Source organism: Parus major, chromosome 1 (genome assembly GCF_001522545.3).
Source record: "Parus major isolate Abel chromosome 1, Parus_major1.1, whole genome shotgun sequence".
NCBI classification, from domain to species: domain Eukaryota; kingdom Metazoa; phylum Chordata; class Aves; order Passeriformes; family Paridae; genus Parus; species Parus major.
In genome coordinates, this window is record NC_031768.1 from 94,778,839 (window position 1) to 94,801,041 (window position 22,203).

The 22,203-nt window shown below is 37.4% G+C and overlaps 1 protein-coding gene across 6 annotated transcripts in view; it reads right to left on the minus strand.

Annotated features, from left to right (window-relative positions):
• Nucleotides 1–22,203, minus strand: part of SENP7 (SUMO specific peptidase 7) — a 44,600-nt gene that overhangs the window by 22,230 nt on the left and 167 nt on the right. For 3 of the 6 annotated variants that reach the window (XM_015628968.2, XM_033517789.1, XM_015628959.2), the window contains exons 2-8: nucleotides 20,811–20,857; nucleotides 18,220–18,324; nucleotides 15,910–16,004; nucleotides 7,005–7,202; nucleotides 5,190–5,387; nucleotides 1,722–1,837; nucleotides 811–977 (exon numbers count right to left, since the gene is read on the minus strand). In XM_015628968.2, the coding sequence (XP_015484454.1) occupies nucleotides 811–977; nucleotides 1,722–1,837; nucleotides 5,190–5,387; nucleotides 7,005–7,202; nucleotides 15,910–16,004; nucleotides 18,220–18,324; nucleotides 20,811–20,846 (915 nt within the window). In that variant the 5' untranslated portion in view covers nucleotides 20,847–20,857. Of the gene's footprint in view, nucleotides 1–810; nucleotides 978–1,721; nucleotides 1,838–5,189; nucleotides 5,388–6,038; nucleotides 6,302–7,004; nucleotides 7,203–15,909; nucleotides 16,005–18,219; nucleotides 18,325–20,810; nucleotides 20,858–22,203 lie in introns of those variants that run through there. The other 3 variants (XM_015628977.2, XM_015628986.2, XM_015628995.3) reach the window with 3 other exon arrangements.

Below are 22,203 nucleotides of genomic sequence, written 5' to 3' on the forward strand. Positions count from 1 at the left end.
TCTCCTCATATTCCAAAGACTATTATTACATAAAGGCATGGGGGACAACCTTTTAAAAGGCTACAATGACCTTGTAGCCTTGTTTCCAGTTCAAACTGAACAAGGAACTATTTCTGATAGCAGCTGTGTCAGTGTCAGACATGAAGAGGCCAATAATCAGTGCTGTTCTTTACTTTCCAGAAGTGTGGCTTGGTCAGCTGGGTTTATCAGGTTTGGTAACTGCCTGTCTCTGTAGGGTTTAGATCAGAAGGCTACAGAGATGCCTTATTGTTTATATACAAATGCTTGAATATAAATCAAACTTTGTACTTGACTGATTCCCTCTATCTTGTATTTGTTGGGTTCTTTTCAAATCCTAATGATAAGAAGAAAACTTCAGGGAAAACTACAACAGACTAAGGAGGAAGCAAAAAGATGACATCTGCAAGATTATAATAACCTCAGGTACACTTAGTAGTTTTGCTGTTAATGCCCCTAATTCTAGATCATCTGTGAAAGAAGCTTCACTTAAGTAGCTAGATGCCTTATTTTCCAAATTGTTTGAATCTATGCTCCTATCTGAAGGAAACACTCTCATTCATCTTTCATAAGTTTTCTGCTACAAGAAGCACATTGTGATGATGTGGACAGAAGAACATTTATTCACTCCTTGTGATGCATCACTGAACTACTTTCCCTCAACATGTATGTAGTTGTATATAATACCTGTATAATAAATCCTATTTATTGGCATAATCCTTTTATTTGGGATGTTGCTACTGCTGCTACTGAATCGTGTGTGAATGTGTGCTAAGATTAAGTGCAACTTACAGAGAGTACAAGTGACTTCTGTGGAATGTGTGCATTACAATCATCAGAAATATGGCCACTATATCTTCTTTTCCTTTTTTCAGAATCAGAAGAGCCCGATTCCTTCTGACTAAGTGCAGTGCTGTTCGTGTGCCTGCTCCGCCTCTCCAGTTCACAGTGCTTGTTTTCTGTGTCAAAAAAAAAAAATTTAACATATTATCCTTAAAAACCTTTACATTTCTTCATATTGTTTATGTTTTATATAAAATGCATGGAAGCAGGTATCCCCCACAATAAGTTCTTTCCTTTTTTAATTGTATGTGGCTGCTAAAGCATATTCCCTAAAATTATTATTATTTTTGCACAATTAGTCAAGGGTATAACCAGATTCATAGTTCCCTTCCAAACAAGACTTAGCACTTTATACTCCACACTCTTTATCTTCTGCCAAATGCAATATTCTCAATTTCCTGTTCTAATCTGCAAATATTAGTAACCAGCATAAAAAGACTGCACATTATCCCTGGAGAGAATGTATAGAGGTCATAATTCTTCAGCAGTGAAAGCAAATATTGTCTAGCATGAATATTTTAGAAGGATTCACAAACCATTTCAGCATTCTTAATGGATTGTATTCTTTACTATAAGACTTTTTAGAAAACTCAAGATTATAATAGTGCAGTGAGGCTACACTCAATCTCATTTTTCTTCCACAGATTTGATTCACCATAGCTTTATTCCTATTTAAAACCAGGCATTTTAGATACATATTTTTACTGTATCTGTTAAAAAAAAACTAAAGAAAACGTTCTGAGGAAACACATACACTGTGTGTAGCACCTCAATTTATTTCTTTGCTCTCCTCACAATACTAGAGCAAAAATACTCTCCAAAATTCATACTTAACTGCCAGGTGACTGCTCATTACAAACCTTTCTTCTGCAGCTCTCGTCTTCTGAGAGTGACAGCATTAGTTCTTTCTACTTCCTTAGAAGCCTTGGTCAATTTACACAGTTCATCATCTGTCCTTTTCAGGCAACGTTCAGACCTGCCAAATAATATTAACTATAACTTATCTTTAATTTTGAAATAATACTGAATAAAAGTCCCAACAGAAATAAGAGTTGGTCAGTCTTCAAAGTTCTGTCTCTCCTATAAGCATGTGGATGTTGCCTAATGAAACACAAATTAATTCAGTCCAGTTGTGGAAATACACAGATTCTCTAACACAATTAATGAAACAGACGCTTCTAAAAAGCACAGTATGAGAGTACGACATGCTGGAGACCAGACACTGAAACATTATTTTGCTGTAAGGAATGACTGCAACAAGAACACATAAGAAAAAAAGAGAGAACAGTCAGATGATTATCCTTGCCTTTGTAATGAATATGGTGGGAATGTAGTGTATTTTTAACTTAGATTCAGAACTGCTGGTAGAATCCATTGGGTAAGATCCTGAAATGTGAAATTATTCGAAATACAAATTCCTGCTCAAAAGGGCCTGAAACAGTAACTTTAAAGGTGGTGGAGAGGGCTGGGACACAGGAAGAAAGAAAAGGATTACAGTACTCAATCCAAATAGATTTTGTGTTCATCATTTTATAATGTGTTCAAGTCAGAATGCTGCAGCCTCAAATTTTCAAAGAACTAAGTGATCATCACAATTCCTGATATCACTGACAGCCAAGCTTCTTAAAAATCATCACCCACCATGGCAAAAAATATTACTGACATCTCTAACCAGACAACCAAACTGTTGAACACTTTTTGAACAGATGACTACTCTTTAGAGATCAAACTGTAAACTGCAGTATCTGTGCTCTTTGGGAATTCTGTATGAAGTTTTCTGGGATGCTCCAATGCTACAGTGATGAGCACTGAGAAAAAATTACTCATTATGTTTCCATTCTCAAAGAATCATAAATTGGACCACATACAGAAGTAGTTTCCAGTAAGTGCTATTGTTCATTCTGTATATGGAAGAAGACAGTCTTCCATAGACTAGGCAGGTCACTATAGAAAACTTTCATTTGGAACCCACACTTCTCTCTCCACTAAAATATCTGCATGAATAACAGCTGTATAGATTTGACTGTCTTAAAAGATCGTACAAAACCATCAAGTGTTTATAAGCATTTGTTTCACACCAACATCACAATTCAAGGATTTTAACAACAGAAAACACGTGGATAGGGCTGTTTCAGCTAACAGCTTTTCCTAAACATATTTGCTTTATACATAAATTCTGCACATTTTATTTTGAATTCCAGCTTTGTTGATAATTCAGTTTCAAATGCATCCCTTAAGAGATATATGCATCACCTATGAAGCTATGGCAATATATATTGTAAAGTGTTCCCAATGACCACGAGAAACAAATACTGTAAACACTTTAGAACCCTAAGTTTCTTTACATTTAAAACCTACCTCAAATTCATTAGTTATACTGACAAGTCAGTGCTCACTTAAATAAATGCACTTCACACTGGGTTGCAGTAAAGCAACAAAAATCCACCAATTCTGTAATACAAAGAGCAAGAATGGAAAGAGGCAGCTGGCAGTAAGTTCTAGTTGACAGAGGTTAACTTATTAGTTAACCTATAAGTAATAAGTTAACTTATTACCACCCTGTTCTGATGACACACAATTCTTTGACTTGATCTGAAATTTCCATAGTACAAAACTAGCAAGATTTTCAGCAATACAAAACATGCTTTCTAGCTTCTCTAATGGTACAAAAGATTTTCTGTATGATCATAAGCATACATATGCATAACACTTACAAGGGAAGAGCTTTTATTACTCTCCTCCAACAAAGAGACCCCGAAAGAATCAGTGCCAAGTGTATGTAATGCACTGACTTTACTTACAGACAGGTGGCCAGGATTAAGCCATGACTTTATTGAAATCACTCCTAAATTCTCCATTTCCCATATGGTATCTATTACAAATTGCACTGAGGGAAGGGTGAAAAATCATCCTAATTGGTTCTTGACAACAAGCCTTTTGCACAATACATTAGAAAACCATGCAGATACAGAATATTAATCATTCAAACAATGAACCACTCCTAAAATCTAAAGCAAGTTGAGTTCACAACTACTAAAAAAATTACTAATTTAAACCATTATTGTACTTAATATATGATATTGTGCTCCATATATAAGCCAGAAAAAATACACAAGAGGTATCCTCAGATTCTGAGCATTAAATACAAAAGCTCGTGTTTTCCTCTCTATAAATCCACTACCTCCCATCATCCACAACTTTACAGAGTGAAAAAATTAGACACTAAAATATTAGTCTTATTTTGCAATAAAACAAAACAAAAAAACCCAAAAAAAACCTAAACTCACAACAATCCAGAAACTTCAGCCAGCCTAAGTTACAGAAAATTATTAGCATCAAATATGACACTTTAAAATGAGATAATAAACTGTTCTCTCTAAATCTCATTTAAACTGCAGCTTTGTCAGGTTAATTTAAGCAGCAATGGGCAACCCAATAGGAAAAGAAAAAAACTGCTATTAATTTCAGTTCTTTAAGATGTTGATGTATCAGAATGAGGAATATGACTGACTTTTCTCAGTTTTAACCTGGGAACTGTTAATTACTCCTGCCTTCAAAAAAATTCCACATCATTCTTCTCCTCTTCATTTTTCTACTGTCTTCCTCAGTTGGGTTTTTTTTCCTGTGGTTTTTTTTTTTTTTCCTGTGGAAAATTTACTGTTGAGTAAAGATGTAGCCATAACAGACTAAAGGAGACAGCTCACTTTGAATGCAACTGCCACCTTAGACCAAAATAGATGTTACCTAATTCCAGTATCTGATTTCTTTTAGTTTTATGTGCCAAACATTACTGTGATGCTGGGTCAACCTACATATAGGAAGAAAAGATTAAAAGTAGATGTTAAGTGGTAGAGGACACACAGAGCCCTTAACCAAAGCCACCCTGTTAAGAATACTGAGACCACCAGTGGGTTAATGTGAAAAAAAATTCATTATCACAGAGAGTTATTTGAAGAAATTTTTCAAAAGAAATTATTTGAAATCATGCTAGAACACATTAATGCCAACAGGAAAGCAAGATTCTGGACACAAAACCAACTTAGATGTGTTTTAATTACTTGTGCATCTTCCCAGATCAAAAGAGGGATGCACTGCAAACAGAAATTCTTTCTGAGAAAGAAAAGTAGCCTTTTAACATCAGGTCCCACAAACCATAACAAATGCAATGTTAAAAGGGCTCATTGTAGAAGCATGTTAATTTGTACTCAGGAAACTGATCTCCTGAGTCAAGGAAAGAGTAGAACAAAAGTTGTTTCAATGAAATTCTTTTCCATTGTGAAGTTATGTTATTTCAGGAAGACTGGAAGAATCAGCAGTGAGTAACATACCTTTCAGAAAGAAAAGAACTTTCATGAGGAGAACTTAATATTTGACATGTCTGTAGGCTGGCAACAGCTGATGAGGGTAGTTGGCCCGATTGCAATTTGTCAGCAGCAGGTAAATTTGCATCAATTATTACGTGGCTTTCTATGTACTTTCTTCCAATTTTCGTACTCAGGACGTTCGTCAAGATAACTTTGGGTTGCCTGCCATACATATAACAGCAAATCATAAGTACTGCACTGAAATCTAGTGAAACAAACTTCTTGTTAAATTCATGTATCCTAGAGGCTTGATAATTAAACAACAGCATTTTTAGTCCCTTAGAGGTAAAAAAAAAATTTAAATAAAAATAAAAAATCAATCTCATTAAGAAACTTAAAATACAAGGAAAGTGGATAAACACAAAATAAGACCAGGGTAAGAAAAACAAGCTGTGTAATTTTACCTTAGCCAGATACTACGCACACTGCATTGCCTCTAACATATCACGCAGTATTGTTTAAAAACTGGTAAATATTTATCTCTAAAAAGCTTTCATGTAGTATCTGTATACATTTCTCAGGACTCTGGAAGGAACAATCTTGATTTTCTTGTGAACAAGAAGCCTCCAGTAAAACAGAGCAAATTTTCTAAAGCCCTTAGTGAAAAGGTAAAAATGTAGCATGTACAGATAAGTTAGCATTAGATTTTATTCCACTCCTCAACTATGACATGGCACTCTACAGTATAGCAAGACCCAGAAAAACACCCCCAGGTATTAAAACAGACAAGCATCAAAAATAAGCCAAGCAGAAATATAAAAATGCAACTCCCATTTGAACACATACATGATGTGTATGAGCAACTCAACTTACTTCATACAATGCCAGAGTAGCCAGCTTGTTGTATAGCCCATATCCACTTCCTTTCTCACACTGGGATTTAAATTCTACCACTTCCATTGCAATTTATTTTGGATTAGATTGTAAGGCTACGGCCTTTTTGAATGTCTTTTGAACACCACTGCCTTTTGGGTATTGACTGCGTAATTCTCCTGTTGTCTGTCTTGATCGACAGAGCACATTCCAGCATAGACTGTGTGATGTCTGGAGAGCACTCAGATCTCCTCTTGCACCAAGATGGAAATTTGCTTTTCATCAGGAGACTACCTTCCAGACAGGATTGCAGAGACCCACAGGGGGTAAATTAAGAGATACAACTTAAAGAGCAAAATTCTAATACTGAAAAACCTTTATGGGATGTAACCTCCCATAAAGGATGCCCCTACACTGTCATCAGAAGCTCAGACAGAAAACCCAGCCAATAAAGAACTCACTCTCACCATACTTTTCCCTGAATTTCTACAACTGACTGCTGCTTGGAGGGATACAAAGAAGATACTGGACTTGATATGCTTTTCTTCTGATCAATTATGCCAATTTTCCTATTTTCATGAGTAGTCTAAATCAGTAACAGTGAAAATACACCTCGATATTTTCTTTGAGAAAAAAGCTGCAGTTAAATCCAAGTGTATTCTTTTCATGAGAATAAAAAAAAAAGCCAAACACCTGGAGAATCCAATGGTTAAATTAGAATTAATTGGTCTTGACAGTACAGGACCATCTAGAAGCCATTTGACCAGAAAAAAACACTACAGAGTGCCTGGCACCATCTCTCCCCATGATTATCAAAAGGAACCAGGTACAAGTGCATTCAGTGATGTGAGAGAAAATACAGTTCATGAACAAGGAAGCTGTGGTACAATAAAGAACACTTTCTCATACAGAAATAACTGCAAGGAAAATTATTTTGTTTAGTGACATGAGGCAAAGACAACATACCTTTTAGACAGAAAAAGACTTTGGAGAGTAGGGTTTAAAATCTGCCATATCTTTATGCTGGCAGCAGATGATGAGGGTGCTTGATTTGACTGCAGCTTGCCAGCATCAGAAAATTTAACACCAGTTTTAGGTTGCGCCTGTGTATATTTTCTTCCTATTTTCGTCCTCAGGACATTCGTCAAGATAACTTTGGGTTGCCTGCCATATATATAACAATACATTAATAATAGGGTCCTGAGAACTTTTTAAGTCACATGAATTCAGCTAAGATATTCTGTGAGTTCACTGTCTCTGCATCATACCTTAGAGAATGAAGGTCACTGCCTTGGCAATTTACAAAGCAGTTCTCTTTGGAGAAGAGCAATCAAGATCAAACTCATCTTTTGATCAGGACAACCTTTCAAGGTTTCTTCTTCTGGCATGAATGACCAACATAACCCTATGCCATACTGAAGAGGTAAACTTTCAGTGCAGAAACACTGAAATGGGAATTTTGGTGCATCTTGTTATCACAAAATGTTGGATGTAGTGTCAGTATGGCCTTACAAGCTATTCTGGAAGTATATGCATGACCATTTGCAGGATATGAAAACAGGCACTCATTTTGTGTCATCTTATTTTAAAACCATGAATATTATTTGTTCCCATATAGCAGATTAATTATGATCTTGCTGGGGAAAAAAAAAGTTACTACAAATCTCCCAGTTCTGAGGATACAATTATTTCTATTCAATTTCACTGAACAAATTACTTAGAATTATGAATTACAAAGTCAGTAAAAATGCCCTACTGAAGGTTTTTAAAAAAGTATCTGTACTTTGGTAGTTCTGCTAGATTGGTACTGAAATCTTCACATAAAGAATTAATTCTGCAGTATAGCTAGTAATTTAGAGAGTTTTCTTACAGAATCATAGGGGTTGGAAAAGATCTCCAAGATCAACAAGTTTTCAACTGACTATTAGCATGCCCACTAAACCATATTGCGAAAGTTCCATGTCTACTTGCTTTAGAACAATTTCAGGGATGGTGACTCCATTACCTCCCTGGGCAGGCTATGCCAGTGCTTAACTACTCTTTCAGTGAATACATTAGTCCTGATATCCAACCTGAACCTCCCCAGCACAACTTGAGTACATGGCCCTTTGTCCTGTCACTGACTGTCTTGGAGAGGAGACCAACACCCACCTTGCCACAACCTCTTTTCACGTAGTTTTAGAGAGTGATAAGGTCTTCCCTTCAGCCTTTTCTCCAGAACGAATAAGCGCAGTTCCCTCAGCTGCTCCTCACAGGAATTATATTCCAGACTCTTCACCAGCTCCACTGCCCTTCTCTGGACTCGCTCTAACACCTCAATGTCTTTCTGTTAATGAGGGGCCTAGAACTGGACAGAGCCCTTGAGATGGCCTCACCAGTGGCGAGTACAGGGGGACAATCACTGCCCTGGTCCTGCTTTCCACACTATTGCTGATACAGACCAAGTGCCACTGGCCTTCTTGGCCATCCAGGCACACTCTGGCTCATGTTTACTGTGTTGATTTTGTATTAATCGATATTTAGTAAAAAAGACACTACTTACATTAATTATTTTTCTGAGAGAAACCACTGAGAGTTTCCTCTGTGCCTAGAAAAGACTAGTAGCTGGCTAGTTCTGAGATAGACAACTGATTAAACTATTTAGAAGTTAAATCTGCTTCTCTGAGATCTACATTTTAAAAACAGACAAGCCTGAAAAAGCTCCCTTGGCTTCTGGCCTGAAAAGGTAACTGAGCAGCACCATTAAGGCTTTTCCACCAGGCACTTTTCCAGCCCTTCTTTCCCCAGCCTGTAGTGCTGCATAAGGTGGTTGCGACCTAATGGCAGTGTTGGGGTCACAGGTACAGAAAAATGTGCCCTTATCTGTAATACCTGGCTCTGACACCCAAGAGAGCACTGAATTTCATATAACATCATGGAGACAGCTGTTAAAGTAGAGAAACTGGGAATGTGAGTGTGTAAGTTAGAGTTTTCTTAAGTCACTGGGTAAGAATGTTAGAGTTTATGGTTTAAGCTATTTTAGAAAACAAGAGACAAGATGGAGGATTTAGGCTGCTGTGCCCTTCTCCTTCCTCATCTTCTGCTAGGGATTTCTGGATAACAATAAATGATCAGACAGAAAATGCTGCAGTACAGCACACAGGTGTCAGGTCATTGGGTCACTAAGAAAAATAATTTACTTGGAATTTGTTAATTGGACAAACAGACATAAAAGACCTTGAAGAAGTTCTTCATTAGCCATTTTGTAAATCTCTATTTTACTGTCCATAGCTCCTTGTACTCTGTATATATGTAATACAGATAAGGAAAGAATCAACTACCAAGTCCAAATCTGAGAAGACAGCCTCTGTCTCGTCACTCTCAGTCCTGGGGAAAAGAACCCAGTTACCAGTGTCACATCCCAACATGGCAGGACTTATCAAATTTATAAACTGATAAGCATTATTGATCATAGATGGTTTGTCAGGATTTACTTTATTTTCAAACTTCTGAGTACTAGACTTGTTTTCCAAGAACTGGTCCTACAAAAACACTGAAGTTCAGGCTGATTTGTTGGGTTTTAAAGATTACTGAAGCGAGAATTGGATTTTTTCCTACTGCATGCCTTACATAACAAACAAAAATATTGTTCTCACTGTAGAACAAGCCTTTTTTAACAGCTAGGAAAAAAACCCCTTACTACTCACATAGCTGTTACACACATTCTACAGTAACATTTCCTAAGCAAAGGGCTGCTACTCCTCAGTGCATTTACAACTCTGCAAGTTACTCTAATTGTCCCACTGACATGCTGCATCCAGCTCAGCAGCCTGGCTACATGGTACCTAGAGGCAAACACAGGTACAGCGTGGAACCTTTTTGTGCTGAAGGACAGACATGGCAGAACCTCCAATAAGGTCTGGAACTGCCATGCTAGTGAAACGCGATGAACTTGGGGCAGATGTCCCACACAACCCCTTTATTTTGCTCTTTCAATCTTGACATTGAGATTTCATTTCCCTAGTTACTTGCCACCGTCACAAGACACACAACCCCTCACAGAATCTGAAGAGACATGTTCCTACCCACTTGGCAGGGGACAGCCTTGGACAACTTGCCCATAAGATGGATGGCTGTCAACCGCATGAGATCTCTGCACCCCTGAATGCCATAATGTGCTCTCTAAGAGCTCTGCGATGCTTTTCCCACACCAGCAGTCTCCAAAATGTTTTAATCACACATCCCTAACAGGAATAAGTATTTTGAGCACGTACCTTCTACAAAGTTTATTTGATTAAAATCTACAGAAAAGTACTAGTGACAGGCTGATCTTAAAGGTCTTTTCCAACCTCAATTCTATGATTATAAAACACACGAATAGAAATTTAGAAAGGAATGCAATAAAGATGATATAAATATTTCGTAATTGTACAAAAAATATTTCCTTCCTGTACCCCAGTGAATTGTCTCCACACTTTGCAGACCACTGAAAATGCACAATAAATCTAAGTGGCTCCTTTTCAAACATAAGTAACTTAAGCTCAAGTGAAGGCAGTTTCCTTCACTCTCTAAACTTCTGTCAGAAGTTTCCTGAAGAAAAATTGGTGGAAAAGAGCTAAGGCTTTATCTCAAAAGAAAAAAAAAAAAAAAAAAAAAAGCACCAATAAAAAATAACCCCAAAATGCACTTCAGGCACTTCGATGCCAAGGACATGGACACAGGACAAAGTGTTATGTAACAGATTAGCTGTTGAAAAAAAAAAAAAAAACAATCCTGGGTTTTTCAAGTGTGACATTGGCTCTGTGAAAGCAATAAAAAGTCACACATGCAAAGGCAGTCTCATTTGAGTACCAATATAAAGCACAGTAGAGCTCCAGAATGTTTTATTCAGTCTGGGAAAGGCTTTCACCTTTATTTTCTTTCAGCTAGTTCTGTATGTAGTCTATGAATGCTAATACAAAAATGTGTTCCAAGAACCTGCCTGAGATACTGCAGATGTCAGAGGCCTGTGCAACACTGAGGATCCAGAGACTGGAGTTGCATTTCAGAATATGTTTTCATTACTGAAAAGCTTAGAAAGTGAACACAGATCCTGAGGGTCAGTTTAGGTACATTAATGTCTTAAATGGTAGAGCTCAACTGTAGCAGCTTAGTGAGTACATCCCAAGTCCAGTAAATGTTCTTAATTCAGCACAGGAAGCAAAAGATTTATTTTCCTATAGAAATCCCCACTAAAGCAGAAGTTCTGGCTTTCTTCTGGACTTCTCAAACACTGACTTTGCACATGAACCACAGTTTAATACCTCAGAAGAGCTTATAGCAACCAGACTTCTTACATCATTGGTTATTTGTCCACTGTAATGTATATAAGAAATAATAAATAAGCAGAATCCAAGGAAATAGAGAACATATATATAAGAAACATGAAAATCAATTAAAAATTCAGCTACATAAGAACTTATTAGGCTGTTAGGAAAATTTATAGCCACTGAAGCAGTTAAGGGAAATTTCAAGGTAAAAGTCATCAAGAATATTTATACAAGTTATCTTTTGAAATGAGACATTCACTCTTGTTCTGTCAAATTCCTCCCTAAAGACAAATACCCAAACTACTTTAGAGGGCCAGTCACTGAAGACTAAAGAACTGAAGTCACTTCAGGTCTTGGGATGCCAGAAGAGATGATGCAATCAAAGACTAAGTCAGCTATTTCCCCTCCTCCTCCAACAGAACTCAAAATTAAAAATCAACCTTGAAGTAACTAAATGGAGTTTTTTTCTTCTAAATAGACAATAGTCGTAGAAGTAAGCCTTAGCAATATGCAGATGTGAACCAAAAATTGCTTCTTAATGTTTTAAAATCATTAAAATCAGGGGAACATGAGACAATATAAATGTTCTATTCTCTATGGAACACTTCAGGCTCTCCTGACTAAAAACAAATCAAGGCTATCAGTTTCCCAGATCTCAATTCTTTCAGTTTTCATTGTTCTACCCCACAAAAATTACATATTTTTTTTCTTTTGATTTCTCAAACATGATATCACAGTGAAATGTTACTAAATTAGGCTCAAACAGCAAGGTAATTAGTCCAGTGGGGACACACAGAATAAAGACACTGTGACTATGTACAATCAAGACTTGTAAAGATAACAGAAAATATTCCAACATTGAGTGTTTAAACAACATAATGACAGAAAAAGCCCACAGCATGAGGTAAAGGAGTCAGAAACAGAATTTCACTACCTAGAGGTTGTTGGCCATCTTGAAAATCCAGGTCTGACATCCCTTGCTCACACTCACATCAGTCTAGACCTTAACAGACTCCAGGGTCCTCTATTTAATTACTGATTGTAATAATTTAATTACTGATTGTTACTTGGAATTATTGAATGTTCCCCATGACCTTGATTTAAATGGGGTTTATAGATTTTAGGCAAGTATTTTAGCAAAAATGAATGTATAATTTCAAGCACACACACATACCATGAAGCAAGCTTTGCACTGGCAGTCTTTTCAAAGGAGAGGAACCTTAAACAGGGAAGTCAATGGTATATACTTGTCAGTGCCAGGCCAAGGCATCACTTCTTATCTGGCACCAGGTTTTGACTGAAGTTTTTGAACTGGTTATGACCTAACCTTTAGAGCAGAAGAGCAGCATAAGAACTTTCAACGGCTTTCCTTTCTAAAAGGGATATGGCCTCTGGCACTGTTTCTTGAAAATCATAATCAATCTATACTTCATTAAGACTGGAAGTATAATAGATTAAGGGAAACATCTAAACTTAAGCCAGCCTGTACATCTGTAAACTATGGCTGGGACACAGATCCCTAAATTATCTGTTAAATTGTCCACAGATTAAAGTGAGCAACTCAATCAAAAGACATTTCAAAATATTAAAGTGTAAAACAGAAAAAAGCAAAGCATATGTTAAAAGCAAGACCCACCAATAGACCCAGTAAGCAATTTGTAAAACAATTACACTGGAGGCATCTTGGTGAAGGAAAACCAAAGACAATTTTTTCTGTTTCTAAAACAAGTACCTACCATAGTCTCTCATTTACCTCCCCAAAACTGAAAAAAATACAAAAGCAAAGGCAATGAAAGCATACTTATGCATGTAATAATGGAATGACAAAAAAAATATATTATGAAAAAGGCTGTTAGCTGCTCCTGGCAAGTCTCATACTGCTTTTCACAGGCAAGAAAAGAATTATCCTACCTTATAAACCACAGGACTAAAAGCTATTAATTGTTTATACCTCTTTGGGGAAAATATTTGACCTCTATTTCACACAATAATGGCAGCTGCTAGATATGGTTCCTTACCCAACAATCATATTGTGTATGCACACCAGTGCTGGAACTCCCATCTCAAATTCATTCAAATTTGTATTAGAAAGTGATCAAAATGAGACAAGACTGGCTCATTTGGGACTAAATTACAATTAATTGTCTACACCACTATCTTCATGGCCATATTATTTTACTAGTAAACCCAAATCCTGACCAAATACACTTGTTAGGGCAAGGGGGACCAGTATGTAAATGATTGCCACAAAAACCTGATTGCTACAGGGTCAGTATTTGATTCAGCTGTAACATGTATTTCACTGAACATTTAAAATATTGACCTGAAAGAATTGCACACATCGAATTTAAGTATTCCTTCCACCCTTCCCTCTAACTAGGTAAGTAACCTACCCCAGGACCCCCCTCTGGGACCACAGACAAACCTCCTGACAATCAACTCTCACAAGCTCAGGAGCAGAGCTGTACCAGTGAGATCAGCTGCAGTTGCTGCTACAAACCTCCATGAGCTCACATCACATCACAACTGACAGGTAATTGACTACCAAACTTTGTAATCCAGAAGTTGAAAAAAATTCAATGTGAAGATGTAGGTTTGTGCTAATACATCCACTTTGTCCTTTATGACTAAAATTAGGTAACAGTCCTGAAGCAACACTTCAGACAAAACACATCTCCCTAAGCATCTGAGATTGGCTCCTATCAATACATAGATTGCTTTTAAAATATCAGGAGCTAACAGGAGTTTGTCATTAAGACTTATTTCCAGCTTTGCAAAGCAAATGAAAAATTCCTCACTGGGAATAAAAACTAATGCATCATAAAGACCTGCAGCACATAACTTCACTCTTTTCTCTTCTGAGTTTTGTTAGCTCTCAGACTCTTGCTCAACAAACATCACCTCTTAAGAACCTGTGTGCTCTTTTCACTTATTAGGCAATGAGGTCGCCATGTTGATGCTGACTTACTGAGAAACACTGAGTACTCAAATGGAACACTTAGTACAAGCTTCATTGCAGACAGGAGAGTAAATTTATTTTACAGAGAGGCTCCAGCTGGTCTCTAGACACACATCTCTTTTCAAGGAATTGAAAAATGTACAGGCTTAATATCAGAATAATTGCTGTAACCTTGTAGTCTAAATAATTTCTCACTATTGCACTGCTAACAATTTGCGTACATATTATGGAACACCTAAAAATGCTATCTGAAAGTCTCTAACATATTGAAATAAACATATGCAACTGAAAATTAATATACAACAGGTCTAAAGATAGCTTTAAAGAAACCAAACTTCTCAATGTTTGAAGATCAGTTTAAAGCTTCCTGTAAGAACTTTAGAGATTGATATCTTGATATCATATATCAACCATGCCACAACATAGAATTTAATTGCAGTTTCTTGAATTTTATTTGTTAGGTTGACCCTGTGAGCTGTTCTCTCAGTTAAGAGTTACTGACAGAAGCTTTTTGAGGCAAGTACATGTAAACAGACAGCTCTGCCTCTGAGGAGGTATGAAAAATAAACTCAGCATCTTTTACAATTCTAGCTCTTCCCTACAACTTTGAAGCATTCTGAATATACAGACCAGGCTAAACAATGACTATTCATAAACCACAAACCTACAGAGGTCAGCAGTGTCAAAGTCACCTGCATTTTCATTACCTGTGCACTTTGTTTTTTGTGAACAGTCTCTCCTGAAAAGAAACCACTTATGGATAAGTTTAGTTGCAGTCAGAAAACAGGGCAGAGAATGCTTACTCATTTATTTAGAATGAAGTGATTTCGGGAATAACAATTGTTTCATTACAACAAACATTAATTTTGTCACAAAGTCATTATGTTTCCTAGCTGCTGCTAATAAATCTAGTTCTACATTTTCATTTCCATTTGTCAACTACAGAAATTACAGCTTCAAAATATTCTTGGATAAACAATTACGTAGATGACAACTCTGCAGATGATGATTTTATCTTATAATAAATAGCATATCAATTTGCCATAATCTCAAAGAAACCAAGATATTTGCTCTTGGCAACAGATAATAAAGAAGTGGCACATCAGCAGTCTTAATACTTAAATGCCATGACAGTAACACCAAGCTGAAAAAGCTTTCTTTTTTTTTTTTAATCTTCCTTCCACTAATAATCACCATATTGTTAAAGGTATTTTTATATCGTTTTAAAGAGCTGATAAAGCTTAGGCTAATGGGAGTAGAGTACAGAACAAAAAGGGATGAGAAAAAGAATTTTGGGAAGCTTCTTACATATCTAAAGATATCTAGGGCTAGAATGACAATTTACACTTAGAGTAATGAACCCCTTCCAGGACTGCAAGCAGGTTAACAAGCAGTAACTCCTTTAGTAAGCACTCTCATTCTAATGTCACAGTCTTGTGCTTCAATTACATAAAGGAAAGGTTACAGCTGCCATTAGACCACTGAAGCATGATTGTCTGAAGGTAAGGCTTGAAAACCATCTCTGCATGACACAAATAATTAGTTAGAGACTGTAGACACTCATCTTCAAGAAATACTCTGAATATACAAACAGAGATAAACTAATTTTGAGATTACTTCTTACCCAATTGATTCTTCATCATTAGAGCTTTGTCTGTTGCAATCCTTTTGCCTTTTCCCTTTTGTGGAAGGCTTTCTGTTGTTGGCACTTAATCTCCACTGAAACAAAACAAAATTAGCAGATTTCAACAAACCTGAATATGTCATAATGGATAATGCACTGGAAAAATGGGACACAAACAATGCAGCTGACCAAATAGATAGAAGTTATGAAGAGCATATACAGCAATTTTGGAAAGAATTTGCTTGATTGAAAGAATCCACATACTACCTGATCTTGAATAGAACGTTTTTCTCCTGAAGAAATATTTTTCTTTATTATTAGCTACATATTCCTATTGTTTCCCAGTTTCAAGGGGGACTAGATTAAACTCGGACTTAGGCCTGTTCCACATAATCACAAATACACAAGATACAGAAAGTAGAGGCTAACACTGTGCATTTTGGCAAATTTTACAGGTTACAACATGGATATAAAAGATATAAAATTCTGAGAAGGAAAAGCAACTTGAAGGTGTGGTATTTAGGTGGCAAACCCCAGAAGAGCAAGACTTCATTTTTCCCAAATTGTCTTACCTTACCAGAAAGTACTTATATTTTCAAATCAAATAAATGAAGCTCCATGACAACATAGTTATTGCTGCAATTCCAGAAACCTCCAGCGTTCCAACCCTTCTCCTATCTTCCTAATTTCTTAAAATTCAAAATATAATAAACCCAAGAGATGCTTGAAAATTAGGTTCAGGCTGCCACTCAGGCAGAAAACAGACAAATTTATCTTCATTTTTGATTAAGTGTGGTTTGGAAGGGCACCTGAAAAGTTCATGCCCATCCATATTATACAAACCTTAGTGAAGTCTGAAAGGTGCATCCCAAATCAAACTTTTCATTACCATAGGGACTAACTCTAATGCAAAATAAGCCCATTACTAAAGGTGGCAGAAGAAATTGTCTTGGGCTCTCCCCTCTTCCTGCCTTCAAACATTATCTAGTTCACCTCATACCAGTGGTGTTCAAGCACAGGATATACACCCAAATCACTGAAAACTGCACAAAGGTTCTCAAACAACACGGTCCAAACTCTGACAACTCATGACCAAGTGTTTTTAAAGTAGAACATAAAAACTAGTCAGTGTTTGAAGCATTTGAAATCTCCCAGTACGTGGAAAAGTTCAAAATATATAGACATAGGTAAGAAAAATAAGAAACAGAAAATTAGACAACATCCAGGAAATAACAAGGAAATTAAGTATTTTTCAATTCACCCATTCAAATCATTATTTTTGTAGAGGCAGAGATAAATACAGGAAGAACTCCATGCAAGTGCTGCCTGAATCTGCCTGAGAGGTTGCTGCTTGTAGCCACAAAGACATCACCTCCCACTTCAAAACCTGACTGCAACTGGATGCTCTGTTCACTGAAAGCATTACCAGCATAGAACACAACCCCACAGCGAGCCTCTATTGCAATATTCTCAAATGACCTGGCCTACCAAGAGACCTGGGTCACATTACCACCACCATTGTAAGTAAAAAAAAATTTCCTACCTTCCCTCACTACACTTTTCAACCTCCTCTGAGCGGGAGGAGGTCTGTTTGTCCAGGCCTATGATTCTAAAAGCACTAAAGCCAGCAACAAATTCTGGATACTGAGCTGAAGGAAAGAAGAGTAGCAAAGTGTGTTTCCAACACTTGACATCTGAAATGCTTAGTAAATTTGGAACAGATTTATAGAGGCAAATATTTGCTTCTATGTATGACTGAGATGATCCAAACACTCAGTTATGATAAATGCTGTAAGACTCTTACAGTCTTTTGGTCTTAATACAGTTATTTCTGTATTAGCACCTAAAATTCTGTCAAGAAGCATACAGTACTTTGTATATTCTCTTAAAAGCTTAAGCTCTTGGATAACTGAATACTCAATGTAAACGTTATTTCCATATAACAATTAGTTTGGTAAGTGATCTGAATATAACCTACAAGTTCAATAGTCAGAAGACAATCAACTAAAAAAAATTTAAATACCATATTTACCTTTAAATTAATGATTTTTGAGATAGTTTCAAACTTACATTTGAATACAAACTGCTTTTCAATTATTTAGGCTGGAAACATGGTACTGAAACTCCCATTTCTGTAAATGCACGCTTGCAAACAGATTTTAGACTTAGACACCTGTCTCTCTCAAGACAATCTAGATTAGTTATTGGTCACAAGGCAGTACTTGTTGAAAATACCCAGCCTCCAACACTAAACCAAAACCTCATGTAATATTCTCCTACACACTTACACTCTGAAGAACTTCTCTTTACCTCTTTTAAAGGGTAGTCACAATGGTGGGAGCTTGGGAGCCTTGCCAAAGGGGACTGAACTTGGACAGCACCATCCTTGGTGTTTTTCTTCTTTGGTATACGAAACTGAAAATAGATCATGTTACACATGGTAAAACTAAAGTATCCACTGGTGCTATGAGCTGACATACAGCCATGTACAAAGTTGTCTTAACTGGGCAAAATAAAGCTGTAAGGGAAGCCCTGACCTGTGACTTTACTTGAAATGAATCCCCATGAATACTTGATCCCAAATCATGTGTCATACCACATGATGAGCTAGTTTTAACACATGAACCGTCTGACAAAGCTCTATTACATTAACTTTACATCTTCAAATGTGACACAAAGGTGACAAACAATCCACTGGCACAGTTTTCTCAGTTCATTCTGATTTGTTTACACTCTAGTTTAACTGTCTCAGCTTAGAGAATGATAAAGCAAAAATGAAATAGCTGAATGTCACGACCAGGTCTGCTTTCTCAAAAGAAAAGATTCAGGATGAAGAACAATTACATATTATAAGAGTACAAGTATTTTGGTATGATAATTTAGCATCAAACAGACTTTAATGTACTCAAAATGGTACCAGCTATTCTCGTAGCCAACTCCCACAGAAATGGAGCGAGCACTTTGAAAGTAATTATTGAAAGAGAAAGCAGTTAGTAATCCACAGAAATTCACTAGGTCTGAAAAAAAGATATGTAGGAAATAAAGGTTTGTTCAGTTTTGGAAAATCAAACCAAAAATAATCAAACTAAATTTTTACTAGTTCAAGACAAGGGAACAGGACGATATTTCCTATCAGTTAATTAAATCAGTTAAAATAGTATGAATTGAAAGAATACAAGTACAAGCATTGCTATTGCTCAAGGCATCCTGAGAAACAAAACCTGACATTGCAAATACTACCAGATGAGGATGTATCAGAGAGAGAACGCAACATTTACACCTCTTAGATAACTGAGTCTAGCTCAGGCAGGAAAAAGCTGAAGCTACTGATGGACACTGTAAAGTGTCCTATAAATTTGATTTGCAAGCCACCAGATGCCTTGCAGTGTAACATGAAATTACAAGCAGGGATTCCAGAACAGTGACACTAACAACTTAATTATTAGCAACTTAACTGCATTCATTAGCTCAGTAGGTAGTCCTTCAGACACACCATAATGAAGCATGCTGCACATAATGAGATAATATTTCAATCCTTCAGTCTGAATCGTGAGTGTTCTTACTCCTTCTCTACACTTCTTTGAAACAAAGATTAAAGTTTTTTGTAATTAGACCCAAATTTCTATACAGTACCTCAGGCTGCCTTTGCTGGTCAAACACTAACAAATACAGATTCCTCAAACTCTAAAGGATTCAAATATCACACACAGGCAACAACTTCTCATACAAGCACCTCCCTTCCTTTTTCAATCAACATGGAAAGATTGAAACCAGGTATTTTGTTATTCAGGAACTTCTACAAGTAGATTGCTTCAAATTTGTTTGGTTGGTTTCATTTTAGAAGTGGCCTATAAACACGTTTATCAGTCAGAATGTATGTTTCTGATCTGCACTGTAATGGCTAGGAGCAGATTTCTTACTTCAGACCTCCACCTGCTGCCTAACAGCTTCTGTTAAGAGATTACAGAGAACACATAGTTATCAAAAATTTTAACACACATTTAAAATTAGTCTGTAAAGACTTAACAGACAACATTAAGTACAGATAAAGTCAGACTCAGTAAAAAGAAAACTGACAAAAAGGGATAAAAAGCACAAGATACATTAAACAGCAACATCTCCAGCTCACCACACAGCATCTTCCCAATGCTTGCACTCATTAAGAAGATGTCAGTTTACAGTGCCCACAATAAAGAACAAACACAAAGTCAATAGGCAAAGAGAGGTCTGAATCTACGCTAAACATGAGGTATGCAGTTGCCTCAGCTTTTCCCAAATAAAAAAGTGACTAACTCTACACATATATGTGCATACGCACTCAGCAGACTCATCTAAATCAGCAATACTTTCCTGAAGGTTCCCACCTGTAAAAGCAAGGGCCAGAGAAAGTGCATAAACACAGTGCTGGAAGCTTATTTCTAAACCACTAGATCACCCAGACCCTACCCAATGACACCAGTTCCTACGTCCACCATTTATTCTCACCAGTACTTCCACTGCTAGAAACTATTTCTAATAGGGATATTTTAGGAAAGCTTAGACACCAGCATAAGAAGCCTCTGAGTACATCTCTGCAGATAACCAAGTTTTACACAGTTTGCATCTATTCTACTTACTTCAAATTACTCAAAAATTTGAGGTGTTAGCCTAGGTCTTAAAATAACTTGGAAAAGACCCTACTTATGTGTAATCAAATACTAAGCCTATAATGTATTAACTGATGTACAACAGTAGACATTAGAACTGACTGCTACCACAATAAACAGTTTCCCAAGAAAGCATGTTACAACAAAGCAAAAGTTAGATCAGTGAAGAATGAATTTGGTTGTGAAAATACATCAGAACACCCTAGGAAAACCTCAGCCTCAAAATAAAATGTTGAAAATTTCAGGAACACTTACACTGACATGACTTGAAGATGATGTTCTTCCTGACATGGTTTTCGCTACTGAAAAAAAAAAAAAAAAAAAGAAGAAAAAGGAAAAAAAAAAAAGAAAGAAATAAACTTAACAATTTCTGGTTTATTGATTAAGAGGAAAGTAAAATCACAGTAGAAGGCACTAAGAAAGAACAAGAAAATAATTTTTGAGTAAACTATAACAAAGAAAACACATTCATAACGTAGCTTGAGTTGGATGGGGATTTTAAATTATTTTATAGCCCAGCCCTCCTGCCATGGGCAGGGCCATCTTTCAATCCATCAGGCCTATTCAGCCTGACCTTGAACACTCCCATGTGTTGGGGCACCCACTGCTTCTGTCTCTGGGCAACCTGTTCCAGTTTCACCATCCTCATTGTAAAACATATTTCTTCCTCATGTCCAATGTACACCTACCATCTTTCAGTTTATGACTATTCTATCTTGCCCTGTTACTACAGGCCTTGGTAAAAAGTAATTGACAGCCACAATACAAGCCAGACATGCACCTAGGCAAGGCTCTGGATTGTCAGCATAGGCAGAATTGTTAATGAAATTGTCCTAGAATTTATCCTTAGCTAAGACATTTACTGATTGACTCCTTGCTGCAAGCACACAACTAACAAGCAGTTCACACTTGGACTACAGAGTAAAAAGGAGTAAAAGAAGACATCTGTACCACTGAAATGGCTCCAAGAATAAATAAAAGGCAAGGATTCCTGTTAAATCTATAAATTTCATCACTGGAAGAACACAGCCTCAGAGCTTCCAACATTTAGAGGTATTCTGTTTATACATACTCTGTATGACTGTGGTATAAGACCTTCAAAGATTACAGCTGGCTTGGAGTCTATCAAGAGGCCAAGTTCGGGGACTTTTACTTATCTCAGCGTCTTTTTTAACTGAGAACCATAGTCCCCCAACATGGGGAACAGACCGATAAAGGAGAGCTAAAGTGCTGCCAGTTCCGATGACTATGACGAGGAAGAGCCGACAAACGGGGGCCGCCTGACAGCTGAGGGGAACAGGCACCGGCCAGGAGCGGCCGCACCCGGGCTGTCACCGCATGAGCCCTGACACAGGGCTGCCCGCCGGCGGAGCACCGCGGGCCCCGAGCTCCGCAGCCCCGGCCCCGGCTCCTCCCGTTAGGAGGGGAACGGCTTCCCTCTGACAAACCCGCAAATCCCGAGGGCCTGAGCCAGCGACTCCACTTTTTTACACTCTCTCCTCAGCCTCCTCCCAGAGGCGCAGCTACGCCGCCCCACCAGCCCTCCCTCCGTCCCTCGGTGCCCCCCCTGTCAAACCGCCCTGCCGGCTTCGCTCCTTCGCGCCAGACACCGCGGCCGCCCGGCCCCGGAGGTGCTGCCGGCCGGCTG